The 11,791-nt window shown below is 45.1% G+C and overlaps 1 protein-coding gene across 5 annotated transcripts in view; it reads left to right on the forward strand.

The window, feature by feature from the left end:
* The window catches only part of ITGA7 (integrin subunit alpha 7), a 64,084-nt gene extending 60,392 nt beyond the window's left edge, over positions 1 to 3,692 (forward strand). For 2 of the 5 annotated variants that reach the window (XM_066615084.1, XM_066615085.1), the window contains exons 25-26: positions 555 to 714; positions 1,962 to 2,050. In XM_066615084.1, coding sequence (XP_066471181.1) covers positions 555 to 665 — 111 coding nt within the window. In that variant the 3' untranslated portion in view covers positions 666 to 714; positions 1,962 to 2,050. Of the gene's footprint in view, positions 1 to 554; positions 721 to 1,961 lie in introns of all 5 variants that reach the window. The other 3 variants (XM_066615089.1, XM_066615088.1, XR_010793773.1) reach the window with 2 other exon arrangements.
* Positions 3,693 to 11,791: the final 8,099 nt, after the last annotated feature.

Raw genomic sequence — 11,791 nt, forward strand, 5'->3', positions numbered from 1 at the left:
GACCTTTCTACCAGTCTGAGGATGGTTAGTTCAGTTCTTTCCCTCTGTAAGGTTTAACCTTGGACAGAGTTTATAATAATAAAAAATAATAATAAACTTTATTTATACCCCACCCTTCTCCCCAAAGGGACCCAGTTTACTGTGATAATCCCAACTTACCTTATCATGCTAAAGTATGTTCCCTGGCAGCAAAGGCCCAAGACTAGGAATGCTAATGGTATCTCTTGTAGATGCCTTTTCTTGCAATAGGAACCCAGCCACTGGAGGCAATTCTCCAAGATCATGTCTTCCCAAAACATTCAGACCATTTCAACTGAGAGTCATGTTTTGGAGACATTTATCTGGTGACAGGAGTCTAAACTCTGCCCTGTGATGCATGAGGCGAGAAGGAGACTGCTTGAATGGTACTTACAGTGTGGCTACAGATGATCTTAGAATGCCATCAGGTTTAAGGTAGCAGTTTCTGCACCTCAGGTTTTTAGACCTCATCTCTGGGGAGTGGTCATCAGGCTATGCTAGACTGATAATTCCATTCGTACTTCTCCTCACCCCAGTGTGGCTTCTTCAAGAGGACCAGCAGGGAACCCAAATACTCCACAAACTATTATCGGGCCCAGCTGGCCATACAGCCATCTGATGCTGACAGGCAGGCCATGGAGGCCTAGTGGTAATGCCTGGCCTCACCCACCTAACTGATCTTCTGCTTGAACATGTGTAAGAGTAAGAGCATAGATGTGAAAGAGGAATGGGGCTAGCAAACAGAGTGCTAGTGGTGTGAGGTCACTAAGAATACTAGTGCATGTGCAAGCAATGAGTGGTACTAGTGCACTTCTAAGTGTGCCTGAGTGCACATGAGCACATGTGTGCAGAATCAATTGGCAGATCAATTGCAGATCATAACACATAAGGTCAACTGCAGTGCTTGTGTGCATGTGTGTTGCAAGGATACAGGTAACAACGCATGATCATGAAATAATCAATGGATACCCAAGGGTCTTGGGAACCATTAGTGGAGGTGCGCCAGAAGCCAAATCATAATCCCAGGCATGTCTACTCACACTTACTCCCAGGTAAGTGTGCATAAGGTGTAGGCTGAAAGTGTTCAGATGTTGTTGGAAATGAGAGCGTGTTCAGGAGCAGAACATAATTCTGTAAATATTTTGAGAGACAAGTTCATGTGTGCAAAACTATACAAGTGTGAAAGACATCAGCTAATGTTCCAGCCTATGCTTGCATTCAAGGTTTGTGTGTCAGACAGATGGTTGGTGTGAAGGAGAACATGAGTGTGCAGGGGATTAGGAACAATGATTAAAAAGGTACATCTAGTTGGCTCTGATTTATGAGAGCAGACCCACTCTTTCAGCACTTCTGTTCCCCACAGTCCAGATGTGCAGGTTCATCAGTCTGTGCTGGACCTTCCTCCACAGCAGAGATGTGCAGTCTACATGGCTGGCTTCCCACAAGGCCAACTAGAGTACATTGGGTGGGAAGAGTAATTGTTGTTGCACAGACTTTTGTACAATAGTACAGTAGTAATAGTAATCTTGTACAATAGTACAGATTATGTTCTATAGAGAATCAGACAGGTAGCATGATAAAGCACCATCTGAATGTGGTTTAAACGTGCAAGACACTTTGTGCTTGCAAGTGTATACAGGTACAAGAGGCACATATGAAGGTGCTTGCAGGGGGACACGTGTGCCCAGGTGAATGAACCTACTTCAAGGTTTCTGTGTGTGTGTATCCGAGTGCATGGAAATATGCTGTTGTGGTGTGTGAGGAGCTGGCTCCATTCTGAAAATTGTGCTCAGGGCAACATCATCACTCAGGTCACCACTGGTTGTGGATGGTGGGAGCAGCCTGTTAGTGGCAAGGCACAGGACATTCTGCCTTCTTGCATTCCATGTGGTGACCTGTTGACTACCCTCACTGATTCACCTCCATGGCTTCCTCTCCTCCAGCTTGGCTTCTTCAAACGTACCCACTACAAAGAAGCCAAGGTGCCACAGTACCATGCGGTCAAGATCCCTCGCCAGGAGCGGCAGCTTTTCCGTGAGGAGAAGACGGGCACAATCACCAAGAAGGACTGGGTCACCAACTGGAGTGGGGACAATGATGGCTACGTTCCTGCCTCGGCCTAGCTGCTTCCCCACTGCTCTGACCTTCTGGGGCAAGCCACTGACTGGTAGGGAGCTGCTGCTGGTAGAAGCTCCCTGGCGGCACCAGCCTGGTTCTTGCCTGCTCTCCTCTGTGGACCATCTGTAGACACTGGATTTGCCCCTTTCTGGAAGGAATCAGCAGAGACTTGGGGTGTGTGGGTATGAGCTTAACATTGGGGGTCATGGTGACAGATCAGACAAGGCCAATGGTTGTGAGGGTTTCCCTGCTACTCTGCTTTCTTTTTTCCCCTTCTTGTAAAGCTGGGCAGGATCTGAGTAGGGAACTCGCCTGGCATCAGAACAAACCCTCTGCTTGACCGAGTCCCCCTCGTATCCTGAAGAACTGTCTGCTGAGAACAAAACAGCGCACCCTGCTGCTGAGAGGTGGAACTGCACATTGTCATCATTGCCATCTACCCCTACTATGGGACATGCATGTGCTGTGCAAGCTCATTCTTTGGGAACAAAGAGAACCTCGCTTCCTTGTGTGCCTCATAGGGTTCCAAGGCTGTGATGAAAAAGACAAGGGAGGAGGGAGAGAGTGCCCTCTTTTCAGCAAGATCACTTTCTGCCTGTTAGCTTTTTTTGTAATTTATAATGTCTAAATATCAAAGACACTTGATGCCCAAATGTGAGAGGTGGGTGGGATCTGAGATGACATGCTTTTGTAACAGAGGTTCTCACTACTGTTAAGGGGTGGCACTGAAAGTTCCTCTCAGTTGCTCTCTAAGAGCTTGCCTTCTTTTCCAAAACTAAGCAAGCCTCTATTTCTAGTCTCACCCCTCCCACCTATAAACATACAATGGCAGACATAACATAGGAGGCTGATGCAGTTCCCTGATGCAATGTGGCAACTAAGTAGTGCTGATGGTAGTTTCACCCAGCAACAGGGTAGGATACTTTTGTGCCTGTACAGAAAGTTACAGGGCATTTTCCAGCCCCTCTAATCGCTCCTTGGTCATCATGAGACAATTGCTGCCTCTGCCTTTGTGTGCAGCAACTGTTACCCTGCACATGCCCGATCTTGGAAAATAAGCAGGGTCAGGTCTGGTTAGTACTTGGATGGGAGACCGCTTGGGAATACTGGGTGCTGTAGGCTTATTCCATAGTCTTTCGAGACTGAAGGTTGCCAACCAGCTGCCTCTGTTGTGTTATGATGCACCCGTCTTTGCTCATCACATGGCTTTGGAGGCCTCAGCTGCATTGTCTCACACATGCACTGGGTGCTGCACTACCTTCTTGGTGGCCTATGCAAATCCCCATCTCTAAACTATTGAAATACATTGACCGAACTTACAAGGGTGGTGCAAGGATGAGCATGTTTAGCAAAAATACCTCACCATCTTCACTGAATGTGTCATAGAAATTATGACTTGTAGAAACACGAGATGGAGACAATTGATCAAAAGACAAAGCCAAGCACACCCCCGCTGCTGTTGCCACTGCACAACACTGCCTGACGCAGGAGCAAATCAATTTCTTTAAACCACTGGAAAAAGAAATAAAATGCTCACAGTTGGTAATGTGCGAGAACTTGGAGTTCCATCAAACTTATAAAATACTTTCATTGCTGCCATATTAAACCAGCCTCAGTTACCACTACCCTGGTTTTAACAGGGTAGCAGAGTTCTGGATTCATTCACTGTGTCACACCCCATGTTTACAATGGTGTCAGAAGCTCCCTTATTTACACACAGGTTCTGGGGCACTTTTAGTAAGTTATTTTCACAAGTACAGTAAGGGCTCTCTCTCAGTTGCTGTAGCTGTCAGTTTCTTTGGGAACCTTGTCAGTTTCATTGGGGAGCTGCTGGGATTGCTTCTGAAATCAGCAGCATCAGCCACAAACTCGAAGTCAGGGCTAAAAATGTGTTCGTAAATTGAACACTCATAAGTGGGGGGGGCTCCTGCACTAAAACAAAACTAGATGCCGACTCATCTTGCTCTACAGGAAGTGACTAGAACAGAAAACCTTTGGTTTGGGGCTCAGGTTAGTTCCTCTGGAAAGATGTGTCACCTTTGCATTCTACTTTTTGACAGCCCCATCTTACACAATGGGGTTTCGAAACTCCTTTGAGGTTCATGCCCCTCAGTTGACATGCAGCTACAAAGCGGCAACCTGTCTCCTCATTTTTTTCAATCTCAACTGTGACCTCCACCCTGATGCAGACCGGACAGATGTGCCAGACCTGCAGTGGCACAAGCATACATGCAGAACTCCATTCTTTGCACACAAGACCTCAGGTCAAATTACAATGGGTAGAACCGGACAAAGAAAAAGCAGCACCAGGGAAAGTCATCCTGAACCAATCACATATGTAACACCTCCGGAGGGCTCACAAGCAGGGCTTCATGGTGAGCTTGTTAAGTCCATGGTTCAATACCTCCAATGAAAGAGACTAGAATGGAATGGAATTCAGAAGGATCCTATTTCCCTGTGGCGAACAGATTTTGGTAACATCTGTAACAATGCAGAAACAGCTTCCAATAACCAGTCTCTCTGATTATACTAACCATGAAAAGGATGAAGCATGAGGTTGCAGATCCTGTGCCTGACATGCCTCAAGCTTGTTTTTCTTGCAAGATTTCTGTACCATCAACAACTGCATGAAAGATCAACCCATTTTCTCTTATAACAAAAAGCTCTGCTCGTCATGCAGCTGTTCAAGGTACAAGAGCAGGGCTAGGAAAATATGTGGCAGTTCGCAGCTACCCACAGTCTTTGTGTTTCTTGCAAAACTGGTGGTTGAAAAGCAGTATGGGTTACATCTGCTCAAAGAGGTGGAGAAGCTGCTGGCTTGGGGCATTATTGGCCAATGGGCAGGTTTGTTTTCAATCACATCCTCCTATTTTCCCAAGCCATGTTCTCCTACCACCAAGCTGGCACTGAGGTTTTTCCTTCTCTATTGTCTGGCCAAAGGGGAATAGCTGTACTGTTTCCTACTCCAGACTTCAACTGAGTATTTCCATTGTGCTGCCAGACCAGTGGGAAATGCAAAATAAACCTGGAGTCTGATCCTTTTAATAAATTTTAGCAGTTGAGGGGCTTGGGAGTGCAAGCCATGCAAGACAAACCTGCTTTTGCCCTCTGCTGAGTTTGCTTTGGGTTTTGAAAATTAATAACAATAATAATTAATAACAGTATTTATATACTGCCTTTCTGGCCACTGGATTGTTCCTTTTTGACTTTATTCAGGGCTGTTTATATGGGCAGGCTTTCTCTAAACCCCCGAAGGAGTTTTTACAATGAACAGAGATGTTCCGTCTTTCCAGAACTACTACATTCCAGGTGGATCTTCTCACAGTTTGGTCACATTCTGGCTGCCGTCTCCTCCCTCACAAAGAGCTTCTGAGCTGGCTTCTTTTGGCTCTCACCCAAAACAGCACTGCTCAACTTGTCAGGGTTAGATGATATCTTCGGGCATAACAGCAGCTCTACCCTCTAGACCAAACCTCCTGGTCTAGATGGTATGGAAGAACCCTTAAGATGGTATGGAAAACCCATAGCAATGAAATGGAGTCATATCCCCAAAGACAGAACAGAAGAAGCAGGGAATGTGTGCATTGCCATGTTTGGACAGTGCTATGTCTCTCTCATCCAGCCTACTATTACTGGAGTGAGATTCATCATTGAACCATTTCACCTCTCCTGTGGTATAATATTCTCATGTGGAGAATATTATAATGCTTTTCTGACTTCTTCCAGTGAGAGCCCCATGGCTTCCTTATTTTGATACTGCGCTGGACTTCCAGTGCCCAGTGCCCTCCTGTTCTCTACAACAGGGACAGGCAAAAGGTGAATCAAGATCTACTGCAGTAACGAGGCAATTTTCAATTGTTTAGCAACAGCATTAACAAGAAGCCGTTCCACCCCACACAATTAGGTTGCTGAAATGAAGAAAACTTGAGGGGGAAAAACTAGGAGCGTGTTGTGGTGTGAAAGGACTGTGACACAGTTCTGAAAACAAATTCCCAAACAGCACACATGCTCAGAGGAGGCCCTGTGCCTTCACTTGAAATGGTGCCACCTCACAGTCCCAGGACACCTGGTGAACCTCAGCGTTCTAGGAAAAAAAATTGATGTCACAGTCCGGACGTTTGCCTACACTGCTCTGGAGCACTCAAAAAACATTGATTTGCTTTCTGCCATAGAAGTGAATGGTCATCTCACAGAGGCCGTTACTCTCACTAACACCATTAGGGTGAGAGAGAGAACTGTCCTCCCTCCTGCTGAGAAGTTACCATCTCACTTCATGCGAAAGTGCCCTAAGCAATACCGAACGAGTAGGATGTGTCCCATGGATCCAGGATAATTTTGTTTTTTGCTCTCCTTTGTAATTTACACAACAAATTGGACTGTTTTGAATAAGCGTTCTGCATTTCCTAACACCGGTGTGCGCGAGGGTGTCTGAACACTCCCATGCACACAATTGAGAGCCATGTCTAACACGCAAGCAGAAGGAAATGCTATTGAAATTAATGCTGGGTCTACTCAAGTGTAACTGTACTGGGCATTTTGGTCATCAATAAAATCATTGGCCCAGGCAACATCAGCATTAGAGAGCAAGGCATGGGGCAGAGACTGGAAGATGGTTGTGAAGTCAGTCACTGTCCTCAGAAGCTTGGGGCTGGATGTAGAAAAGGGACAGGCAGGCAAGTAGACTCATGTAATGTATGTACTGACGGAGCAGGTTTGGGACTTGGAAGGAAACAGTCCGGAAATTTGCAGTGATGCTGGCTTGGGGGGTTGATTTGGAAAAGATCATTGTAGTGCTGAGGCAACAGCTTTCTCTGTATGGTCCCAAAGCTCCAACTGACCTGTTAGAAATTGTGCAGTATTAAACAAATGGATCGTGCTTTCCAACTTGCACACACAAGTGTGTGGATTTGTTTTAGCTTTCTCTGTGCATCACTGAGAGAGAGGGGAACTGCTCCTTATTGCCCTTTCTAGTCTAGCAAAATATAGGGCTCTAAGCAGTGGAACCAGCATCAGCCTAAAACCTCCTGGCACCCAAGACAGCATGTTACATGCCTCCCCACCTTACCTGATGTTGTGCCAGCCCCACTCTCTGAACTGGAAAAGGAAGATAGGAATGGAGCAGAAAAGAATGTGCGGAGAGAGCGGAATGGTGGGCTAGAATGTCTGATATTCTAGCCCGGTGGTTCCCAAACGTTTTCAACTGGTGGCTCCCTTGACATGGCTCCCCATGAGAGTTACAATCCTAGCCATCAGTGGTTCTCACTCCTTTAGCACCAGGACCCACTTTTTAGAATGAGAACCTGTCAGGACCCACCCTGTGATGGTGATGTTATGACCAGAAGTCACATCATCAAGCAAGAAAATTTTTAACAGTGCTAGCCTGCAATTCTACCCACACTTATCCAGGAGTCCCATTCACTATCACTGTTAAAAGCATCTTTGTAGTGGCCTGTTAAAAGTACAGATCTGTGATATTTTTCCAAAAGCAATCATACCTTGGTACATTAAGTCTAATATATTAAAAATAAAATATTGAAATAAATGGGGACCCACCTGACATTTATTCGTGACCTACCTAGTGGGTCTCGATCCACAGTTTGAGAAATACTGCTATACATTGTATGGGGGGGTGAGTTTTTCATGAGGATTCTGTGGTTCCCCTGACTAACTTGCATGGTTTCCCAGGAAGCCACTGCTCACAGTTTGGGAATCACTGTTCTAGCCCACTTCCTCTTCTGGTTCATTCCTCTCTTCTTTTTTTCAGTTCAGGAAGCGGGAGGAAGAACAGAGAGTGGGAGGAAGATGAGCAGTGGGTAGACAGAGATGAGTGCTGCCCATCAATCCTCTGCCTGAGATTACTGCCTTAGGCAGCCTCATAGCCAACCCAGTGGCCCTGATTAGAACTAATCATCTGAGTGCTGCAGATTGATGAACGCTAGCAGCAGCCACAGCAGCTTTGTAGAGACTCATTCAGCTGTCTGAACTGAGTTCAGCTGTCTTCAGCCCCAGACCAGCAAACCTACCCACCTCACTACCTGTTTGGTTCAGTTGCAACAGTAAATATTTGTCTACAGTAGCACTGTCAGGAAAAAGAAGGCACTAGGACAGGCTGACTGAGGGCAGCAGCAGCTAGTTGTTAGCAGTCCCATACCCCTATCTGCTCCCCACTTTTCCTTTACTAGATCAGCAGTTGAGCAGGGGAGATTCTTGGTAGTTCCCCCCTCCCAGCCCCACCACCCCAGGCCACCAGGTTGGGGGGGAGCTGTCTGAGGAAAAAACCCTCCCAGGAGTGCACTGAATCCCAGGGGCTCTTATTAAAAACCAAACCCACAGCAGCAGCTGCAGGGTGAAGAGATGTGACAACCTACTGAATTACCAATAAATATGGACTAGACAAGCAAAGAGTCAAAATGCATTAAATGTCCAAAAGAAATTAAACAAAATGGGGTGGGTGGATACAAAATGTACCAGCAGGCTGACAGAAAATCAAGCAGAAACCTGATCAAATGGATACAGTAATCACCCTAATCAAGAACAAAGTTCACAACGCACCCACACTCCACATTGCTACCATTGAAGTGGCTTGGAGTAGAAAAAGCAAACAATTAAAAAAAAATTAGTTCCCAAAATGCAACTAGCTTGAAAATACAGTATCTATTGCTAGCTACTTACATTGTTCAAGGAATCCTTGGTCCTTGCGCATATTGGAAAGTAAGTAGATACCAGCTGTGTCCATCACTAGGTTTATCATAATCAACCAGCAGAAAAGTACACTCAAACTTTCCTGTGCTTATGTTTAAAAAAAATCCAAGGTTTGATGATTTCATCAAGTCCCCTGATTGGAGGAGTGGAATCCACCTTGCTTTGCCTCCCATCATTTTTACCTGGACAGAGTGGTTTGCTGCCCAATGGGAAAGGTAGGCTTATTGCTTGGCAGAATAGTTACTCCAGACAAGAAGAAGAATCCTAATCCACATCCAGCATGTGGTTGGTGAATAAACAACCAACAATGCTGCAGGAGGATTACTCAGCAGTCAGCTAAGACTGCTGAACCTGCACAGAAGCTTCTGGGGATTTAGAAGTGTACAAAAACTAAGGAAAAATAGGGGAGAAAACAGGGCATTCATCACAGACATTTCCAGCTGCTTCTATGCAGAGGTGGGGATTTAGTGTGTGTGTGTGTGGGGGGGGGGATTCTACCAGTGTCATGGTCTCCATCCAGGTGGAAAATCTCTATGGTTACTCTAAGGAAACATAAGCCCCTAACTAGACAAGCACACATGCAACATTGTGCCTAATTTGGCTCTGAGAAATCTCACCAGTGGCAGCACAGGGCCCAATCTTATCCAGTTTTCCAGGGCTAGTGCAGCTGTGCCAGTGGGGCATGCATTGCATCCTGTAGTGGAGGGACAGTCCCAGAGGCCTCCTCAACTGCATTGCGGCTGCACTGGAGCTGGAAAACTGGATAGGATTGGGCCCACAGTTGGCAGTAGGCTGCTGCGCCTCTAGCAGAAAAGAGGAAATGGCAGAGAGGCATATTGTTCTGTGCAGCTATGAGATTCTGTCCATTCAGTTCCCAACAGTCATTTAATCAGAGAAAAAGAGAGAACGTCCCCCTCTCCAGTGGGAGACTAGCCCACTCTTGGCAGCAGAGATAGAAAAAGAGGCAGAGCCCAAATTCTACACTTTGAGAGCTCCCATCAGCTGCTATTCAAGTACTGCCCTTTGTGAATCAAGATTACTGCATTTGTTAGATCAGCCATTTTCAACCACTGTGCCGTGGCACACTGGTGTGCCGCGAGTGGTCCACAGGTGTGCCACAGGAATTTGGGGGAAGGTCATTTATTAATAGGGCCAATGGGAGATGTGAGCCCCCACTGCCAGCATGGTGTGCCTTGTCAATTGTCAAAAACCTGGTGGTGCACCTTGACCATTTTAGTGCCTTGTGAGTGTGCCCTGAGATGGAGAAGGTTGAAAATCACTGTGTTAGATGGCTTCATGAATAAATCTATGGTAAATGTGTACCTATTTGGGATGCTAAAGCCCTCCAAGGCCATCACAGGTAAAAGGTGATTTTTAGAGCCATAATTAATAACAAATGTAATTAATAACAAACATAGTGTGACCATTTAGCTGATACAACCAAATACCTCTCAAAATCCATGGCAAGAGATCCTTTTTGTTATACCAGATGAGAGAACTATAGAATACAGTGACAGTTAAAGGAAAGGAGATGATTAACAGGCTTAGTTGTAATGCTGGGCTGCCTGTCCACTTGCTTAAGTCTAGCGCAATGTCATAAAACCTGGCTTAATGGCATTATTGTAGTCATACCAGCCCAAGAGTTAAGAATGAGATACAGCAATCAGAGCTAATTTCCACATTTCATCCAGATCATCATCATTTTTTATTCTTTGCTATGGTAGCTAAACCCTTAAGTAGTAGCAAACAAGATCAAGGCAGCAATGGGTCACTTTCATTTGGATCCAGCCAACTGATGTGTTTCTCTACATGGTAATCAACATTGCTATCTATACACTTCTATTTTTAATAAATAAAGCCTTCGTTATGCAATCCGACATCCTGGCAGCCACTTCTACAAGACCCTTTTTATGTATAAAATTAAATTAGTTCACCACTCCCATAGCTCAATATTCTGTGCTGCCTCTGCATTGGCTTACACTGCACCGAAGTATAGGCTCTTATTATGAGACACAGGCTGCAATCCTAACCACACTTTCCTGAGAGTAAGTCCCATTGAACAAAATAGGACTTACTTCTGAGCAGACCTAGTTAGGATTGTGCCCACTCTTATTTTCTGATTTCAAAGATGACAGTGTCCATCTCTAGAAATAACTGATGCATTACAATTCAGTTTTTTTTTTTAATCTACTATGGACATATCATAACAATGTTGATACCCCCCCCCCCCGTTTATCAGTGAGCAAGTCCCAAGTGTCTGACAGAGTTATTGTAAGAGCCCAGAGAGTAGCTTTAATAAGATTCCATATCAGTGATACAGCCCCTATATAACAGCTAAGTACAGAAATGGGTCGCTTATCCCGTGGCTCTCCTTTTCAGAATTTCAGAATTCTTTAAATATTGATGAAGCATTATACTAGCAGAAGGAGTGTGTAATAATGATTTAATGAAAAGATAGGAGTTGACAAAAGTTTAATGGCAGCAAGTCATTAGTTGGGGAAATGGTGAAGAAGCAAACATGTTCAGGAGTAATGTACAGTGCTATGGGGACAGAAATAAACAAGACTTACCGTAGATACTCGCCTATAGTATAGTATGTGAAATTTTTGCCAAGTAATTAAGCTCAAATTATCACTTCACCTTATCTCCTGGTCAATCAGAGGGCAAAGCCTTTCAACTCTGAAAAGTTTCCTTTCTCAGGGGCAGACAGGCACCAAGTTTCTCAAGCAGCAGGCAGGCACAGTTCCTTAGAAGCAATTTGTTAACCTTTTATTCTCCTTGCTTCTGCTGCAGCCTAGTTCTGCTTTGCAAATGCCTGCAAAGGTCTGTTTTTTGAAACACCAGGATGGGAATCCTTTGAAGCAGGCTACAATTCAATGCACACTTACTTATTCTTAACACCCATGGAAAGCAGTGGGACTACTTCTGAGTAAAAAGGGATGCAAATACATGC

Source organism: Tiliqua scincoides, chromosome 2 (genome assembly GCF_035046505.1).
Source record: "Tiliqua scincoides isolate rTilSci1 chromosome 2, rTilSci1.hap2, whole genome shotgun sequence".
Classification (NCBI taxonomy): domain Eukaryota; kingdom Metazoa; phylum Chordata; class Lepidosauria; order Squamata; family Scincidae; genus Tiliqua; species Tiliqua scincoides.